At 42.2% G+C, this 21,027-nt stretch overlaps 2 protein-coding genes across 2 annotated transcripts; both read right to left on the minus strand.

Moving 5' to 3' along the window:
* Window positions 1-1,543: 1,543 nt before the first annotated feature.
* LOC127327612 (COBRA-like protein 3) lies at window positions 1,544-3,378 on the minus strand. The gene is made up of 4 exons (XM_071824985.1): window positions 2,928-3,378; window positions 2,358-2,517; window positions 1,992-2,272; window positions 1,544-1,907 (listed from the first exon to the last, which is right to left on the minus strand). Exons 1-3 carry the CDS (start codon window positions 3,370-3,372, stop codon window positions 2,137-2,139), a joined length of 741 nt encoding a protein of 246 aa, XP_071681086.1. The 5' UTR covers window positions 3,373-3,378; the 3' UTR covers window positions 1,544-1,907; window positions 1,992-2,136.
* LOC139834971 (COBRA-like protein 3) lies at window positions 1,708-2,100 on the minus strand. Its single transcript, XM_071824905.1, has 2 exons — window positions 1,992-2,100; window positions 1,708-1,907 (listed from the first exon to the last, which is right to left on the minus strand). The coding sequence occupies exons 1-2, from the start codon at window positions 2,098-2,100 to the stop codon at window positions 1,708-1,710; spliced, it is 309 nt and encodes a 102-aa protein (XP_071681006.1).
* Window positions 3,379-21,027: the final 17,649 nt, after the last annotated feature.

The raw sequence follows: 21,027 nt of genomic DNA on the forward strand, positions 1-21,027 counted from the left end.
GCAGGCATATCCACTTCACTTGCCATTTCTGATGGAGTAGATCATTACCTCTCCATAATTCACAGATATATGATTACATATGATGTCCACGCCAACCCTTTTCACCGAATTTAGTAGTAACTGACTCTAAATGAGTTATTTCTTAGTCATGCTTACTTTCTTGACACAATGCATCCTATATTCCGGTCCATTTTAAGTTTGACCGGTAAACAAATCCTCTTACTGCCATCATTATATGTTGATTAAGAAATGGTTGCCTTATTGTTTTATATCCGAGTAACCGAGCAAGCCCTGAAGCTTTATTTGATTGTTTGAAAAGATACATCCGTTCAAAAACATAGAAAGGATTTATGGAGGCGTGGATTTGGTATTTGATTTGTTAGGAAAATTTACTGTATTTTGTCATCACTCAATATGTATACCCCAGGGATTAGAATGGAATATGTTGGTTCAGTTCACTAATTTAATTTGTTCATTTCATACATGCATTTTCTTATGTCTTGCATTTCCGCCCTATATTTTTGCAGTAAAAGAATATGGGGATATATATGGAGTGTGGATTTTTCTAGCTCCAGCTACACATATCTTGTTTTTTTTTCAAAATTTCGAAAGCGGCATTTTAAAGTTCTAAAAAAAATCTGAAATAAAATCTTGATGTAGACAATGTTGTGATCTATGTACGTGCAAAATTTCATCTCGAAATACCTAATATTCAGGGTTGCACAAAAATGACAAGATCTAACTGATCTTGATATTTTGAAATCTAAAACTGATCACTATTATAGATGTCAGATTTTGTCATTTTTGCACAACCCCAAATATAGTGTATTCTGAATTGAAATTTTACACGGTGGTAGAACACAACATTGTAGACATCTAGATTTATTTCATATTTTTTTGAAATTTTCAAAAGCTGAGCAATATGTAGCTCGGTCTACAACGGGGTTTTCCGGATATATATGTAAGCATTAACAAGGAAAAGACCTAGATTTGATTGAATTACCAAAATATAAGGGCAAGTAGGTGCAAGGAGATAACGGTGGGTCGCAATAATATTGAATATATTGCGATTATAATTGCTTTCATCAATGTATGAGACCCAAACTTATTAGACCGTAGCAACGCACGGATATTCAACTAGTCATGATTAGCATAAATACCTACAGAATTTAGGGTCTCTAAAGTTTTGGGGCCCTGTGCAGCCGCACAGGTTGCCCTACCGCATGCCCGGGCCTGGTCTTCAACATGGCGATGTTAATGCAAATTATCTCAGTCAAGATTTTATTGTTCGCCAAAAAACCCAGGAAGCCATGGATTCTGGGAGGGAGGGACAAAGAGCTTCCAAATTGTAGGAGTGTGGATAGGGAACAAGCCCTCCATTATTCATAAATGCATAGACGGATTTAACAGAGTATTCTCGAGAGGGGTGTAGAATCCATATAGGTGAATCATCCTCCTCCGAGAACTCAAATGAAGGAATCAAGTTAACAAGATCAAGCCAACGGTTATGCAAATATGGGGAGACAGTTCTTCTAAAATGATTTTCAGATCAGTCCCATCCCACACGCTAGCAATAGTGCATTGTTGTTCATTAGGATTGACATAAAGATCCCAAAATGTAATAGCCAGACTACATTGACCAAACAAGATATCTTCCCAAAAGACAACCTTATCACCCCTCCCCACCTTCCATCTGTAGCCAGCGCATCATGGATACGAGTCGGGGGACGGCATGACACAGTTATCACCATTGAAGTACACACGCCTTGGAAAGGCCCATCCCTTATCCAAGGTGAAAGTCTCTGAGTCCTTCCGCATTAGTACTTCTGACTGCACATTTCCTAGCGGACCAGCTTGCTTAAGGACATCATTGTAGAACTTCCTTCCCCAAAACATCGCGGTATCATCTGAAGCGGAAGGAATAAACCCCATCAGTCAAGAGGCACATTTTCATAAAGAAACCAAATAAAACAGTTCATGAAGTGTCTTACTTATGCCGTCTCCATATGGGGTAAGTGGCTTGTAGTTGAAGCTAAAAACCTTGGTGGTACTGTCGAAGTTAGGATGTTGGGCCACTAAGTTCCAGTCTGAATACTTCATGCGGTAGTTCAAGTTTGTGATGGTGACTTTCACTCTCTAGTAGTCCTTGTAGTTGAGCTTCAAATGCCAGTGGATTTTTATCGGGCACATGTGGGGAGTACATTGGACAAGAGGCTGGCCGGTAATTTTGCCAGGACCATTGATGGCAGATCGTAAATAAGGCGAATTGTCACTGTACAGTGCAAAGGTTTCATAAGGAATTTTGCAGAAAATTGGAACCTTAATAGAAAGTGAAAGAGTAACAAGTTTGTACTCACTTTACGCAGCTTCCTGAATGAGTAACATTGTTTTGACAGCCACAAGAGCACGTCGGGCAGTTCACAGTAGTGTCATTGTAAAACGATGACAGAGATACACAGCAGGTTGGAGTCTTCTGAGCAAGAAATTGGGAGTATGTGCAGGCTACATCCCAGGTCACTGTGTGAATAGATAAATTATTTGTTAAAGTACATTAAATAAAGAAAGTTATTATCTGCAATCAAACATAAACATATATATGTAACCAATCTGATGATCCGTGGATTTGAAATGCATTATTTGCATTAGAACAAAACTGACCAAAATAGGCTGCCTGAGCTAACATCAATTATAGGTGATGAACTCATCTCCCATCGAGAACAAATCACTTGTCATTTCAATGGTTTCACTCTTTTATCTAAAAAAACTCTTTTCACTAACCCTACACAAAATGTAACCTAGCATTCATCCATGTTTAAGGAGCAGAATACTAAACTACTATTATGATGTGTTCAGCTTGCTAATGCATTTGCACAAAATATTCAAGCAACTGAGAGCAAGCAGCAAAGAGCAATAAATGGGCAACTTACTAAGAGCTTGGGTTGCCCTGCGCCCGTCTGAGGAGTAAAACTTGGTAGGCATGCCAACAATAGCACGCCCACAGGTGTACCCAGGACCTGGGGCCTTAAGAGTGAACTTTTTCGGCACCTTAACCGTCCTATTGGTATTCCCAGCAAGACCTACACTGATCTGGAAGGAGGAGGCAGCATTTGCTGGGTCCTGGTTAAATGTCCTTATAACTCCCGCCTTGCAGCAATTGGCAATTTGCTGGTTGAATGGGGTGCCTGGAAGAAGATCGACAATATTTGGCTCTTTCTTGCAGCAATGGGGAGGGCTGCTCTTGAACTTTGAGCAAACACCCTGCTCAGTGGCCATAGCCCCCACCATCGACCAGATGACCTCCTTCTTCGCCCACGACCACCCCAGCTGCCACCCAGGCGCTGAGATGTGTCGGAACTGTTGGTAGTTCAACATTGTGACTGTTGCCTGCACATGACAAGTTTGGAGAGAAAGATCATGATACAGGGACATGATGACTAGATAATTGTAACTGGCTGACAACTGCACTTGGTGGCTACTATATTTTTTGTACCGAAGTTTGTAACGAATCATTGGCCCGTGCTACTTTTCAAGGTAAACAGTTATTCGGTAATGGTAGGTTGAGATGAAAGGCAGAGCTGTTGATGTGAAGGGGTGCTACAACATAACCATCAGGAGTCCAATTAATAATATCCCATTTTATCGTGATGTTGCCATTTGGATCCAGCGAATCATAAGCTTCTGCACGATCAAACAAAGGTTGCATGTCAGATACAATATGGAAACAAAAAAAAGAAGTTAAATTGACACACTAGATGTACTGTTTGTTAATTATATCCTTACATCGGCTTCAAGTTAAACAAAACAAAACAAAAGAACGAAAATGGAGCACATTTGCACTGATTCACACGCTACTAAGGAATCGACTTGGCTATGACAAGCTCCACAAGTTGGTTTATGTGCACAATAATTTGAAGTTGCGTATCCAACAACAGGAATTGACATGCAGGAAAGTGAAATTGATCCATTATCCGTTATGATGGATGTCACATTGTATGATAGAGACAATCCAATAATGGACTGGTTCAGTGGATCAATGACTCATGCAAAACCCATATTAGATGAGAAGGATGACGAGCTTTTTCAGAAAGAAATTAATCGTCATAATAGCAATGAAGACAGGACAGAGCAGCATAAAACGGATTTGGAAAAGGAGCGTGGCAAAAATGAAAGGAATGGATAACGCAAGATCATTGGCAGCAACGACAAAACACAAAGCCAACCTGGTAGCCGCAGCTCTGATGACACTGATAATAGTGACGATGTGACGAATTCCACTTCCTACTCGCAGTATGCTCTTAATGATCCCGGCTCATGATTTAATTGCCATGTATTTAGCTATTGAGCTTCAAAGTTTATGTTTTTATGTGATCGCAGCATCAAAAAGAAAGTCTGAATTTTCCACGGAAGCCGGCTCAAAATATTTGATCTTAGGTGCATTTCCCTCTGGAATATTATTGTTCGGGTGCGACCGGACTACTACCGATCAATTTTTTGGAACTTCTTTATAGACTTGTAGAGACCCTCTATGTAGTTGTAATTCTAGGGCAATCGATCCACTTTCCCCATAGCCCTAAGGCTGTGTCTCGATCTCCTATGCGCGAAAGATAAGATACGGGAGACGGGGTCCTATGGTATGGGTCTTCGACCCTTGGTCTAATTCCACGACGGAGAGTCGGCGTGGCGTAAAGTGAAGATTGGGGGGAATAGAGAGAAATCCCCGTCTGGGGTATTCCGAAGGTGTAACCTAGGCAACGAAAAAGGGGCCCGATACTTCAACTAAAGGAGCGACCTGTTGGTTCACCAAACCCCGACCCAGTGTCACACGTTCTCCAGGTCCGAAGGGATCCAGTGCCCAACTACCGACTCCTCCCGGAATTGCGTTATCGGAGCCGAGCCAGGAATAGCCGTTAGTGGACACCTACCACTTTTCACCGGTTAGAGAGGCCCTCTTTAATACATTAAGCAAATATGTTCACAGGGGCAGAAATACTCGGTCATAGGAACTTAGACCACCTACGCGCTGGTAAACGAAAACCACCTCGACCGGATCTACCGAACGAAGAAGGCCGCCCCGTCGAAAGAATTAACACGCCAAAAGGGCCACCAGCTTTCCCCCCAAAAAGGGAAGATCCGCTGCTTACTGCTCACGGAAACATCCGACCTTATGGTCAAGTCGTCCGCCTATCTTTCTGATCTCATTCGTTTTCCGATCGCATAAAAAGTCATGAGATCAAAAAAGAAATGTGAGAATGTAGTTACAGATGTGAAAAAAGGAAATATCTCTCTGTCTGTGTTCTTAAATCATGAATTGGATGATGTGCGTTTCATCAAGTATGAACATATTTCATTTTTGTCTATGCAATTTGAGTACCGGATCGACGTCCATTTATTTCTGTGCCCTCATCCGCGTGTATGTCTGTGTCAGATAGGCTCTTGAAGGCCTGACTTTACTAACAGGTAGGGCGCGTTACTTTTATTCTTTTTTTGCTGCTTACCCGCATGTTTCGATTATTTACTTGCCCTTTCACTTTTTCTTCGGCTGTCACCAACTTTGTTCAATGCTAGTCCCTAACCCATGAATAAGGGCTCCGCTGGCTACCGGGTTCAGAGAAGTTTGTAAGCTCTTTCTCTTTTTTTTCGTTTTTCACCACCTCCTGTGTCTTTCCGTTTAAGGTCTTTAATTCGGCATTAGCTTCGTTAGAGAAAGCCATGCGTGAACTACAAAGCATGGGATCCTGAACACCACGAAAGAAAGCGTACTACTTTTCAATAAGGTCCGACTTCAGAGAGGAGAGACATGAACTTGTTTTAATCGTAGAAAAGGCATACGGTATGAAAGATTGATTGAAAAGAGGTAGGGACTGGTCTCGCTGCTAAGGGAGAAGGAGACCTCTGTCGGAGCAAGCTAAAGAGCCCACTTTATATCGTCGATTTCAGGTAAGGCACTCGATCAAGCCTATACATCCGGGAATTTCGCTCCAAACCAAAGACGACTTGCTTTGCTGCATTTCTTGGGCCGGGGCTTTACTTGATTTTGGCGAAAGAAAGGCCATATGATCTACTTTCTGGTGCCGGTCCCTTCACAAAGATAGCCCCTTCTTGCTCTTATTCTTATTCGGTGGAATACAAGAGTTCTGAAGCTCCTTTCTTTCAAGTGAAAGTTGCCTATCTTTCTTGGTTCGGAATCCAATCCAGTTGAAAACAAACAATTGCCCAATGGAAAAGTCAGATGAAAGGCAAGGAGTGTAAACCACGTACGAGCGAGCGCAGAAAGCGAAATGTTTTGCAGCGAGTCAAGCGTAATACGATCAAAAGGAAATGGGGTCGATGCTAAAACTCAAACAGTTCCCCAGAGGGGGCCCCGGGTTGAAAGAGCGAGCTACATTCTTTCATAGAGGACATAAAATAAGAGGACTGATGCTTTCTTACTTCATCTTAATATAGGGATGCTTTATGTAGCTTCCAATGAATAGGAAACAAGATGACCCATGGGACACTCAGTGACGTATCTAAACCGTCTATCCAGTACTAGCTTTTCACACTCGGGAATAGAAACTGTCGGCACTTGAAGATGAACGAAGCGAAATTACCCCCCAAAAAAAGCCCTTATACTCACCTTGGTGGGGACTGACTGCTCTCCCCTACGAAAGTAGCATCGCGATGCGGAGATCAACAACACATATTCGCATACCAGGCTTATCTATTGATGTCGCAGATCAGCGGCAACTCCCATACTAAGTATGATGTAGAATATCGGTTGTCTAACTACAAGGGTGGAACCTTTTCTTTTTAACTAGTCTTAAAGTGGATGTCGCAGCCTTGAGTTCTTTTTATTGAATTCACGAGATTGAAAATTTGGATGGAATGAATAACCTGGAGATATATTCCTTTTCTCAAATAGTTCTTTAAGGGGCCTCTCTCTATCCTTGGCTTATTCAATAGAGCTTTCCTTCTTTTCATTATTCGATACTGCTGTGAGATACTACGAGAGCTCGTAGGCAATATGAGATAGAGCTGACTAAGAGAAAGAAGTAAGCGGATCTTGCAGCTGTTTTCATTCCTTTATTTAGGTCTTGAACCGTAGAAGATCAAGCACTGATCTGATGGATCAAATGCTTTCGGATGAACTACTCGATCAAGGGCTTCCCAAAAGGCCTATTTACTAACTTCTCTTCATTCCGCATGAGATAAAGTTATAAAGACAGATTTCCGAATCGTTTTTTAGTCATGTTAGCACCACGCTTCACTTTCCGGTATCAGGTATATAGCATTTACTCTTTCTAAGCTTTTCCGGTTATAACTCGTTTATGATATACCAACTGCGGCCTGAAGCACCAACCACCAGTAGCATTTCAACCAAACCTTGTTTCTCGATCAAAAAGAGCGCCCTTCCATTTTTTTTTTGAATCAAACAAAAGCCTGGTCGATAGAGGAATAAGTGGATGGGTCTACCTATGGTGGTTTGAAGTCATTCACAAAGCTACTCAGACTTTTTGTGGATTTGATGCCGGGTCTTAATCCCCAACTAGAAAACAAACTGAAACTCGATCTCGAGATATGCCGGCCGGAATGCCGCAGGCTCGGAAGGAAGTAACATGAGGCAGGGTTGATGTATCAGAGGTGGAAAATGGACTTTCTATTTAGCATTTCAAGATGAAAAAACCAGACAACGGGTATTAGAAGGTGGACCCTTGACACATTGCTAACATACCATTACTGTTGAGACAATGGCAGCCAAGAGGAATTGACCAAAGCGCCATACCTCTGCTTATATCTATTATGACATTTCTAGTGAGGGGCCTTGCACAGGAAAAGCTGATGCGGGTCTCCTTCCTTGTTAAAAAAGGTCTCTCGCTCGCTCCAAACTATTTCATCAAAAGCATCCCCTGGCGGTTCAATCGGGAGGCCCGAGAGAGAACAAAGTCCGTGTTTCTTTTTGTTTGATCAATGGATATTGAATGCTTCCACGTGACATACATCCTAAAGTTTGTTTTCTGCTTTTACTGCATCACCTGAGTCAAGGGATGTGCATTCCTTCTCCAAAACATAGGTAGATTGGAAATCCTCTTTAAGTGTAATATAAACCCCGGTATTCTAACCAAGGAAGGAAGTGATAGAACAACCCCTTGCTGAGGATCATCTAAATTCACTTTCATCGCTGAGAGCATCATAGCGCTCCATCAATGCACTGTTTTGGTGCCTGCGGCTTCCACCACTACAATAGGTGGAAAGGAATGGGATTCCATGAAAGAAGACCGCTTTCCCTTGCTGCTAGCTTTCTGGCAAAAGACATATCTCAGAGTTTCCAGAGACTGATGAGGCATAGGATGGAATGAATCCGCTTCAACCGTCATCCTTGCCCACTGTCTTGCTCAATGTGCAAGGGATCATTCTATAAACTTGGTCTTGGAAAACCTATCAAGAGTAGCTCGGCATCGGGAATCTATGAAGGAAGAATGCCCCTTTGCTTTCTTAGGGGAATAGCCGCTCTTTTATCAGATGCGAGATTACCGGTCTATCTCCTTAATAAAGAGTCGAGGAATAGGAGGATAATCCCCAGGCAAACAACTAGGGTTCCAGATTCACTGGGCAGAGAAGGGAGAATAGTATCCTCTCACAGTAGGTGAAGTTTTGGGCGAACTCACAAGTCTCCTAATTAATTCCCCACGACAGGAAAATAGAGAGAGCACAAGACTTTTAAGCACCTTAGGGGTTTATGTATAAAGCTTGCCGCGAGTCAACAAGGACCAGCGGTGTTGAGGCAACTTGCCGCAAGTCAGAGTAGACTTTAAGACCAACTTGGTGTAGAGACGACTATGATGGTCGGCCTCCACAGACTGAACGCGGGAGATTCTTTCACCCTGTTTTGGGGATCGATAGAGGTGGTAGGTGAAGAAAAGGAGTTCTACAGCTAAGATACACTAATTTAGTTTCTCCTTTCTTACTTCTCATCCACGGCAGAGCCGGCACATATATAGGTTCGAGTTACAATGAGGTAATAATTGCAATAACACGGTAATACAACGCTTAGTCCAGTTAAGTACTGTAGATTAACCACGAAGCAACCAGAGCCGTTGATCTTGTGGCTTGAGTTCTGCTTCATCGTCGGCCCTTCGATAACTGACGAAGAGTCACCTTGTAGCAGTTGTTGTACCAGGTTCAGAGTAGGAGTCAGGGTACTGACAATGCCGCCCTCTCGAGATAGACCTTGTCCTCAAGGCTGAAAGGAAGGAAACTGTGTTGCGATGAAGCGCAGATCCTCCCAAGTTGCATCTTCGGGTCCCAGGCTCTCCCAATGAATAAGCACTTGCTTAACTGGGTTTTTCTGTCGTTGTATCACACGTTCATCCAGTACAGCGTAAGGAGCTGTTTTGATCTTGCCATCTTCGGTCACAAGTGCCATGTGAGGTAGGGGGATAGCATGCTTACCCACGTGTGCCTTGAGCTGGCTGATGTGGAACACAGGATGGATGGTGGCTGTGTCTGGGAGATGTAATCTGTATGCCACTTCACCCACACGCTCCTCGATCTTGAACGGCCCATAATATTTGGAATGAAGTTTCAGCGATCCCCGGAGACCAAAAGCATTCTGTCTGTATGGTTGGATACGTAAGTATACCATGTCGCCCACATCATAGTGCCTGTCGGTCCGGCGTTGGTCCGCATACACCTTCATTCTGTTCTGAGCTGACAGTAGGTTGTCCTTGAGTTGCTGCATCATGTGCTCTCTAGCCGCGACAGTGAGGTATGCTGCTGGACATACTGCCTGAGTGTGATCAAATTCACCAAACATTGGTGGGGGATAGTGATATAGAGCTTCAAATGGAGTCATCTTGAGCGAGGAATGGTATGAAGTATTATACCACCACTCCGCTGTCGCCAACCACTTGGTCCACTGCTTTGGTTCCTGATGTCTACGCACGCTTCTATTCCTGTAGACAGTGTTGGGCCTCCAAGAGCAGAACTTTGTAGAACAGCAGCAAGTTTCCCTTAAGTGAATCACCCAAGGTTTATCGAACTCAGGGAGGTAGAGGTCAGAGATATCCCTCTCAAGCAACCCTGCAATTAAGATACAAGAAGTCTCTTGTGTCCCCAACACACCTAATACACTTGTCAGATGTATATGCGCACTAGTTCGGCGAAGAGATAGTGAAATACAAGTAATATGGATGAATATGAGTGGTAATAGCAATCTGAAATAAATATGGCAGCAAGTAAACATGTAGCAGAACTTGTTGGAAACGGTGCCAGAAAATAGCTTGCTGGCGTGGGAAGCAATTCTCTGTGGTGTAACTTTTCTATTTGGAAACAAGGCCTAGGGATCCTACTTTCACTAGTGGACACTCTCAACAATGATCACATAAATAAATAACTTCTCCTCACTTGTGCTACATATACTCTCTTGTTTGATAACAAACACCATTCATTGTGTAGGGCTACAAGAGCTCCCTCAAGCCGGAGTTAACAAGCTCCACAACATTCGGAGTTCATATTTAAGTAACCTTTAGAGCATAATAGATCATTGCAATTTAGACCGAGTACTAACATAGCATACACACTGTCACCTTTAAGCTATGAAAGGGGGAATAGATCGCATCAATACTATCATAGTAATAGTTAACTCCATAATCTACAAGAGATTACAATCATAACCTATGCCAAGTACTGCATGATGCACACACTGTCACCTTTACATCATGAAGGAGGAATAGACTACTTTAATAACATCACTAGAGTAGCACATAGATTAATAGTGATACAAAGCTCATCATATGGATCTCAATCGTGCAAGGCAGTTCATGAGATCATTGTATTGAGGTACATGAGAGAGAGATTAACCACATAGCTACCGGTAGAGCCCTCAGCCTCGAGGGAGAACTACTCCCTCCTCATCATGGGAGACAGCAATGGCGATGAAGATGGCGGTGGTGTCGATGGAGATGCCTTCCGGGGGCACTTCCCCGTCCCGGCGGCGTGCCAGAACAGAGACTTCTGTCCCCCGAACTTGGCTTCGCGATGGCGGCGGCTGCGTAACTTTTCTCGTCCCGTGGCTTATGTTTTTAGGGTTTTCGAGGCGGAGAGACTTTATAGGCGGAAGGGCGGCCTCGGAGGAGCCAGGGGGTGGCCCCCCATAGGGCAGCGCGCTCCCCTCCTAGGCCGCGCCAGCCTATGGTGTGGAGGCCCTGGGCCTCCTCTCCGTCTCCCCTTCGGTGTTCTAGTCCGTCTCGGTGAAATAAGATGTTTCGCTTTTGTTTCGTCGAATTCCGAGAATATTGCCCGAACAGCCTTTCTGGAACCAAAAACAGTAGAAAACAGGAACTGGCACTTCGGCATCTTGTTAATAGGTTAGTTCCGGAAAATGCATCAAAACGATATAAAGTATGAATAAAACATGTAGGTATTGTCATAAAACTAGCATGGAACATAAGAAATTATAGATACGTTGGAGACGTATCAAGCATCCCCAAGCTTAGTTCCTACTCGCCCTCGAGTAGGTAAACGATAACAAGGATAATTTCTGAAGTGACATGCTACCAACATAATCTTAATCAATACTATTGTAAAGCATATGAGATGAATGAAGTGATTCGAAGCAATGGTAAAGACAATGACTAAACAACTGAATCATATAGCAAAGACTTTTCATGAATAGTACTTTCAAGACAAGCATCAATAAGACTTGCATAGGAGTTAACTCATAAAGCAATAGATTCAAAGTAAAAGGCATTGAAGCAACACAAAGGATGATTAAGTTTCAGCAATTGCTTTCAACTTGTAACATGTATATCTCATGGATAGTTGTCAACATAAAGCAATATAACAAGTGCAATAAGTAAACATGTAAGAATCAATGCACACAGTTGACACAAGTGTTTGCTTCTAAGATAGAAAGAAGTAGGTAAACTGACTCAACATAAAGTAAAAGAAAGGCCCTACGCAGAGGGAAGCATGGATTACTATTTTTGTGCTAGAGCTTTTATTTTGAAAACATAGAAACAATTTTGTCAACAGTAGTAATAATTCATATGTGTTATGCATAAGACATCCTATAAGTTGCAAGCCTCATGCATAGAATACCAATAGTGCTCGCACCTTGTCCTAATTAGCTTGGATTTACATGGATTATCATTGCATAACATATGTTTCAACCAAGTGTCACAAAGGGGTACCTCTATGCCACCTGTACAAAGGTCCAAGGAGATAGATCGCATTTGATTTCTCAGTTTTGATAGATCTCAACTTGAGGACATCCATACCGGGACAACATAGAAAACAGATAATGGACTCCTCTTTAATGCTTAAGCATTCAACAACAGATAATATTCTCATAAAAGATTGAGGATTAATGTCCAAACTGAAACTTTCACCATGATACATGGCTTTAGTTGGCGGCCCAATGTTCTTCTCTAACAATATGCATACTCAAACCATTTAATCATGATAAATCACCCTTACTTCAGACAAGACGAACATGCATAGCAACTCACATGATATTCAACAAAGGTGTAATAGTTGATGGCGTCCCCAGAAACATGGTTACCGCTCAACAAGCAACTTATAAGAAATAAGATACATAGCAACATATTCAATACCACAATAGTTTTTAAGGCTATTTTCCCATGAGCTATATATTGCAAAGACAAAGAATGAAATTTTAAAGGTAGCACTCAAGTAATTTACTTTGGAATGGCAGAGAAATACCACATAGTAGGTAGGTATGGTGGACACAAATGGCATAGGTTTTGGCTCAAGGTTTTGGATGCACGAGAAGAATTCCCTCTCAGTACAAGGCTTTGGCTAGCAATGTTGTTTGAAGCAAACACAAGTATGAACCGGTACAGCAAAACTTACATAAGAATATATTGCAAGCATTATAAGACTCTACACTGTCTTCCTTGTTGTTCAAACAATTCACCGGAAAATATCTAGACTTTAGAGAGACCAATCATGCAAACCAAATTTCAACAAGCTCTATGGTAGTTCTCCGCTAATAGGTTTAAACTACATGATGCAAGAGCTTAAACATGATCTATGAGAGCTCAAAACAATTGCCAAGTATCAAATTATTCAAGACCATATACCATTTACCACATGAAGCATTTTCTGTTTCCAACCAAATAGCAATTAACAAAGCGGTTTTCAACTCCGCCATGAACATTAAAAGTAAAAGCGAAGAACACTAGTGTTCATATGAAAAAGCGGAGCGTGTCTTTCTCCCACACAAGGAATGCTAGGATCCGATTTTATTCAAACAAAAACAAAAATAAAAGCAAACAGACGCTCCAAGTAAAGCACATAAGATGTGACGGAATAAAAATATAGTTTCACTAGAGGTGACCTGATAAGTTGTCGATGAAGAAGGGGATGCCTTGGGCATCCCCAAGCTTAGATGCTTGAGTCTTCTTGAAATATGCAGGGATGAACCACGGGGGCATCCCCAAGCTTAGACTTTTCACTCTTCTTGATCATAGTATATCATCCTCCTCTCTTGCTCCTTGAAAACTTCCTCCACACCAAACTCAAAACAAACTCATTAGAAGGTTAGTGCATAATCAAAAATTCACATGTTCAGAGGTAACACAATCATTCTTAACACTTCTGGACATTGCCCAAAGCTACTGGAAGTTAATGGAACAAAGAAATCCATTCAACATAGCAAAAGAGGCAATGCGAAATAAAAGGCAGAATCTGTCAAAACAGAACAGTCCGTAAAGACGATTTTTTCTGGGGCACTTAACTTGCTCAGATGAAAAAGCTCAAATTGAATGAAAGTTGCGTACATATCTGGGGATCACGCACGTAAATTGGCAGATTTTTCTGAGTTACCTACAGACGGGGCTGCTCAATTTCGTGACAGTAAGAAATCTGTTTCTGCGCAGTAATCCAAATCTAGTATCAACCTTACTATCAAAGACTTTACTTGTTACAACAATGCAATAAAATAAAGATAAGGAGAGGTTGCTACAGTATTAACAACTTCCAAGACGCAACAAAACAGTAGCAAAATAAAAAAGCAACATGGGTTATCTCCCAAGAAGTGCTTTCTTTATAGCCATTAAGATGGGCTCAGTAATTTTAATGATGCTCGCGCAAGAAATAAGAGTTGAAGCAAAAGAGAGCATCAAGAAGCAAATTCAAAACACATTTAAGCCTAACCCACTTCCTATGAAAAGGAATCTTGTAAATAAACAAATCATGTAAGCATAATGCGACAAGCATACAAAAGCAACACAAGCGCAACTTCGAGATTCTCAACATAAAGAGGGGAAACTTAATATTATTAAGATGCATATAACCATGTTTCCCTCTCTCATAATAACTTTCAGTAGCATCATGAACAAATTCAACAATATAACTATCACATGAAACATTCTTATCATGAGCTACATGCATAAAATTATTACTCTCAACATAAGCATAATCAATTTTATTAGTAATAGTGGGAGTAAAACTACCATAACCATCATTGTAATCATCATAAATTGCAGGCATGGTATAATCATAATACCCTTTATCCTCCATAGTAGGTGGCACCAAAATACCACTATCATTATAATCATCATAAATAGGAGGTAAAGTATCATCAAAGAAAATTTTCTCCTCAAAACTTGGGGGACTAAAAATATCATGCTCATCAAAACCAGCTTCCCCAAGCTTAGAATTTTCCATAGCATTAGCAACAATGGTGTTCAAAGCATTCATACTAATAACATTCCCATTAGCATGCATATAAAGTTCCATGGGTTTTTTAATTCTCTCTTCAAACACATCATGTCCTAATTCAAGATAAAGTTCATAAAGATCTCTCATTTTTTGTTGTTTTCCATTAAGCCTAACTAGTGAAAATAAAAACAAGAAACAAAAAGATATAATTGCAGGATCTAAAGGAGATAGCTTCGAGCACTCACACACCGGCAACAGTGCTAGGAAATAGCTTAGTAGTCGGAGGATGTGAATACCTTTTACCTTACCTCCCCGGCAACGGCGCCAGAAAATAGCTTGATGTCTACGCACGCTTCTATTCCTGTAGACAGTGTTGGGACTTCAAGAGCAGAGGTTTGTAGAACAGCAGCAAGTTTCCCTTAAGTGAATCACCCAAGGTTTATCGAACTCAGGGAGGTAGAGGTCAGAGATATCCCTCTCAAGCAACCCTGCAATTAAGATACAAGAAGTCTCTTGTGTCCCCAACACACCTAATACACTTGTCAGATGTATAGGCGCACTAGTTCGGCGAAGAGGTAGTGAAATACAAGTAATATGGATGAATATGAGTGGTAATAGCAATCTGAAATAAATATGGCAGCAAGTAAACATGTAGCAGAACTTGTTGGAAACGGTGCCAGAAAATAGCTTGCTGGCGTGGGAGGCAATTCTCTGTGGTGTAACTTTTCTATTTGGAAACAAGGCCTAGGGATCCTACTTTCACTAGTGGACACTCTCAACAATGATCACATAAATAAATAACTTCTCCTCACTTGTGCTACATATACTCTCTTGTTTGATAACAAACACCATTCATTGTGTAGGGCTACAAGAGCTCCCTCAAGCCGGAGTTAACAAGCTCCACAACATTCGGAGTTCATATTTAAGTAACCTTTAGAGCATAATAGATCATTGCAATTTAGACCGAGTACTAACATAGCATACACACTGTCACCTTTAAGCTATGAAAGGGGGAATAGATCGCATCAATACTATCATAGTAATAGTTAACACCATAATCTACAAGAGATTACAATCATAACCTACGCCAAGTACTACATGATGCACACACTGTCACCTTTACATCATGAAGGAGGAATAGACTACTTTAATAACATCACTAGAGTAGCACATAGATTAATAGTGATACAAAACTCATCATATGGATCTCAATCGTGCAAGGCAGTTCATGAGATCATTGTATTGAGGTACATGAGAGAGAGATTAACCACATAGCTACCGGTAGAGCCCTCAGCCTCGAGGGAGAACTACTCCCTCCTCATCATGGGAGACAGCAATGGAGATGAAGATGGCGGTGGTGTCGATGGAGATGCCTTCCGGGGGCACTTCCCCGTCCCGGCGGCGTGCCGGAACAGAGACTTCTGTCCCCCGAACTTGGCTTCGCGATGGCGGCGGCTGCGTAACTTTTCTCGTCCCGTGGCTTATGTTTTTAGGGTTTTCGAGGCGGAGAGACTTTATAGGCGGAAGGGCGGCCTCGGAGGAGCCAGGGGGTGGCCCCTCCATAGGGCGGTGCGCCCCCCTCCTAGGTCGCGCCAGCCTATGGTGTGGAGGCCCTGGGCCTCCTCTCCGTCTCCCCTTCGGTGTTCTGGTCCGTCTCGGTGAAATAAGATGTTTGGCTTTTGTTTCGTCGAATTCCGAGAATATTGCCCGAACAGCCTTTCTGGAACCAAAAACAGCAGAAAACAGGAACTGGCACTTCGGCATCTTGTTAATAGGTTAGTTCCGGAAAATGCATCAAAACGATATAAAGTATGAATAAAACATGTAGGTATTGTCATAAAACTAGCATGGAACATAAGAAATTATAGATACGTTGGAGACGTATCAGTTCCTGGAATACCATACTGCGTAAATAGGCCTCCAAACATTGATTAACATGCTCGGTTTGTCCGTCCGTTTGCGGATGATAAGCCGTGCTAAACTTTAGTTGAACACCCAGTGCCTTGAAAATTTGCTTGTACAATGTACTTGTAAAGATTCGGTCGCGGTCAGACACAATTTCTTGGGGAGGACCCTGAAGTTTCACAATGTTATCCATGAAGATTGTCACAATCTGCTCCACTGAATATGGATGTGCAAGAGCAATGAAATGTGAGTATTTTGTGAGACGATCCACTACGACCAGAATTACCTCTTTGCCATTGGACTTGGGGAGTGCCTCTATGAAATCCAAGCTGATACATGACCAAGGTGTGCCAGGAATGGGTAGTGGTTGTAAAAGGCCAGCAGGACTGGTGTGATCCACTTTGACCAATTGGCATACATGACATTCAGATACAAATTTCTGAACCACTTGTTTCAAATGGGGCCAGCAGAAAACTCTCTTTATGCGTTGATATGTTGCTTTTGCTCCCGAGTGACCTCCCAGGGCAGATTGATGGAATGTTTCCAACAGTGTCAGCCTCATGTTAGTAGCTGCTCCCACATATATCTTGGATCCATGCTTGATTATGCCATCTTTGATGGTATACTGTGGAGGGTCGGATACATCCTTGGCCAGTTTCCTCAGGAGTTTGTCACTGTCTATGTCTTGGACATAACTCAACTTGACGTCTTCCAACCATTCTGGTACACAAACAGTAATGGCATGGCATTTTGCATCTCTTCTAGATAAGGCATCTGCAGCAATATTCTCTTTGCCTTTTTTGTATTCGATGGTGTAATCGAATTCCAGTAATTTCAGTAACAACTTATGTTGAATTCCCTCGATGAGCTTTTGAGTTGTCATAAACCTGAGGCTCTGCTGATCTGTTTTGATGATCAGGCGATTACCCAAGAGATAGTGGCACCATTTCTTCAATGCCTCCAGGATGGCAAGGGCTTCCTTTTCATATACTGATTGGGCAGCAGCTTTTGGGCCCAGACATTTGCTGAGATAAGCAATGGGTCGGCTAGACTGCATCAACACTGCCCTAATGCCAGATCCACATGCGTCAGTCTCCAAGACAAAGGGTTTGGAGAAATCTGGGAGTGCTAGCACAGGACAAGTAGTAAGGATATTCTTTAGGTTGTTGAATGCAGTGGTATGCTCAGCAGCCCAGTGAAATGAGTTTTTCTTGAGTAGATCATGGAGAGGCCTGCAGATTCTGCCATAATCCTTAACAAAGCGTCTATAGTACCCAGTTAGTCCGAGGAACCCTCTTAACTTGGACACAGATTTAGGCATGGGCCAGTTTACAATGGCTGTAATATTCTGTGGTTTGGTAGCCACTCCAGCTCCTGAAATGATATGCCCTAAGTATTCAACCTGAGCTGTGGCAAACGAGCATTTAGGCAATTTGACAAACAATGAATGTTGCTGCAGGATCTGTAGTGTGATTTTCAGATGGACCAAATGCTCAGACAGTGACTTGCTGTAGACCAATATATCATCGAAGAAAACCAAAATCCATTTTCTAAGATGATCTTTGAAGATTGTGTTCATGAGGTTTTGAAAGGTGGCTGGTGCGCTGGTCAGCCCAAAGGGCATCACCACATACTCATAATGTCCCATGTGGGTTTTGAAGGCAGTCTTGGGTATATCTTCGGCTTGCATCCTGATTTGATGGGTATCCAGATCGCAGGTCCAATTTACTGAATATTGTTGCACCATGGAGCTCATCTAGAAGATCTTCGATCACCGGCATCGGAAATTTCTTTTTGATGGTAATAGAGTTAAGAAACCTGTAATCCACACAGGGGCGCCAGCTACCATCCCTTTTCCTCACCATAACAGCAGGAGAAGAATAAGGGCTCAGGCTTGCTCTAATTTAAGCATTCTTCAACATTTTCAGAATAATCTCTTCCATTGCACCTTTTTGCATGTGGGGCACTCTGTAGGGTCTCAAGTTAGGTGGTTGTGATCCTTCCAGCAAAGGAATCGCATGGTCACAATCTCTCTTGGGAGGAAGACCTGTTGGTTCAGAAATCATCGATCGAAATTGTCGTAGAAAGTGTGTCAATCTCAGTTGGTATTGGATCTGAAGTAGAAGTGTCTTCTGAATCGAGGGCATATATTTGTATGAGGTAGCCCAGTACAGATTTGGATAGTAATTTCTTCATTTCAGAAGGTTCCAACACACAATTTGCTAGAGGAGTTGTATGGTCAGTTAGCATAATCATTTTGCCTTGATTATACACCGTTAACAGTCTGAGAGGCAGATCCAGTGTGACTGGGCTAAAGGCATACATCCAATCAATTCCTAAGATGATGTCATAAGTTTGCAAGGGCAGAATATGGAAGGTAGAAGCAAAGTTGTTGCCCTGGACCACATAAGGTAACTTGTGCAACCTCCTCCGGCGTCTCCCTCGGTGTCTCCTCTGATCTCCGGTGATCTCCCCAAGTCTCTCTGATCAGCTTGTGCAGCGTTGGATCCTACCCAAGGTGATCCCTTCATGGCTCCTCCTCCTCCCCCCTTGGCCGTTGGAAGATTTCCTTTGAATCTCTCATCGACAATGGTCCCCCCATCTCTGGCTCTGGTTTTCTCCTTTTGTGGCCGAAGAACTGGTTGGCTTTAGTTAATCACAAGGATTAACCTTTGGTTGGTAAAACCCTTCGTGATGGTGAAGTCTTTTACCCTGGATCTTCTATAAGGTTTCCTTCTCATCTGGTTTTTGTGCAAGAATGTCTTGTTTCTCCACCGGGATTCTCTTCGTTCAAGGAACCCACTCCTATACGTTGGAGGGTGACTTACTCAGATTTGGGTAAATTGGATGCTAAAATCCCTATGGGTAAATCTGCTTTCCTTATTTTGAAGCCTCATGCAAAAAGGTTAATTCTGGTAGATCCAAAAGAGCAGGTGATCTCTGCTAGATTTTTGCATCAAGATGAACATATTATGATTGGACATATTGTGGATTTCAAGGATCTTTCTGTTTTGGTGGGAGAATGTATTGGTTCTTCTGTCTCTGCTTTTGAGGATAATTTGCATGCATCTGGTTCCAAGACGTCCAATTGCACAAGAAGCTTTGTGGACGTGGTGAAATCTATAAAACCTTCAAATGTTTCCTCCTTGCCAGAAGCTCCTCCTGTTCGTTGGAAAGCCACCTGCTCTCATTTTCAGAATGGTTCTTCATCTTCACAAGCCTTCCTCTTGTTAAGGCCTCAAGCCAAAAGGTTGGTTCTCCTGGATATGCAAGAAGAAGTGTTGGATGCTAGATTTCTTTTGGAGAATGAAAAAATCCATTCTGGTTTGATATTAGACTTGAAATCTCATACTGTGGTTGTGGGTGAGCGTACTATCTCTAATTCCCTAGATTATGGGGTGCAATTGTTGAAGTCCTCAAGCCCTAAGGAGAATTATCAGAAGGACTTCTCTTCAGTGACATCTCATAAGAATCTTGCCTTGGATTTCTCAAGAGGAGTCTCCTTTGAAGCTGCTTGCAAAAGTAAGTTTGGTCATTCTGTTACCCTTGTCAATCATTCTAGAAGAAGAGGCTTTTTGCTTGTAGTCTCTTTTGGGAGGGCATGCTTTAAACTTGATATTCATACTGTGGCCATCGTCTTGCAATCTTGCTTTGGAGGCATTGCTTCTTTATACAAAGTTAAGCTCCTAAGAGATAGAACATTTCAATTCACTGTGGCTTCATCGGCAGTAGGGTTTGAAATTTACAATCTGTCAAAGATTTGCACCCCTATGTTTGATTTATTCTTGAATCTTTGGGGACACGGTGGTCCAAATTGGTTGATTGAAGAAAAGAATTTTTACAAAGAATCTGAGGCAGAATGGCAGGTGGTACAAAGGAAAAAATCAGTTGCGTTTGGTACAAAACGTGTCTCTGTTTTTCAACGCATGCATGCACCCCTCAAACCTGACTCCTTTCCCAATTTGAATTCCATTCTTCAAACGGTTAATCCCTACAATCACGTTGATAGCTTTCAAAGCTTTCCTCCCAACAAATATTCTCCTCGGGCACATTTACCGGGCTTACTACCCTATTTCAAATTTCCAACCTTTAATGCCATTATTTGGCCCGATGACAGTTACCTTACCTGGTTTAAAGCCCATGGGCCGTCACCCTTAATTCAGGAGGTTACCTCTTTTAGTGCCCTCTCGGTTCCCTTTCTGGAAAAAAATCCATCCTGGCTTTGTCGCTTCCGCCTTCTCGCACTCGCCACCCTCGTCGTCTTCTAGTTCTGAAGATACTGCTGCACATGATCCTCAGGCTTCTGGTTCTACATCTGGACCTTCACATCAAATTCAAGCTGAGATTCCTCAACAGTCCACTACTATGCCTATCTTGCCTTTGGGAGATGGTTTGTTCAATATTCTTCAAGCATACTCTGCTTAAGATGATTCTCTGGCTGATGATTCAGAGAGTGGT

The sequence above is a fragment of the Lolium perenne genome, chromosome 1 (genome assembly GCF_019359855.2).
Source record: "Lolium perenne isolate Kyuss_39 chromosome 1, Kyuss_2.0, whole genome shotgun sequence".
Classification (NCBI taxonomy): domain Eukaryota; kingdom Viridiplantae; phylum Streptophyta; class Magnoliopsida; order Poales; family Poaceae; genus Lolium; species Lolium perenne.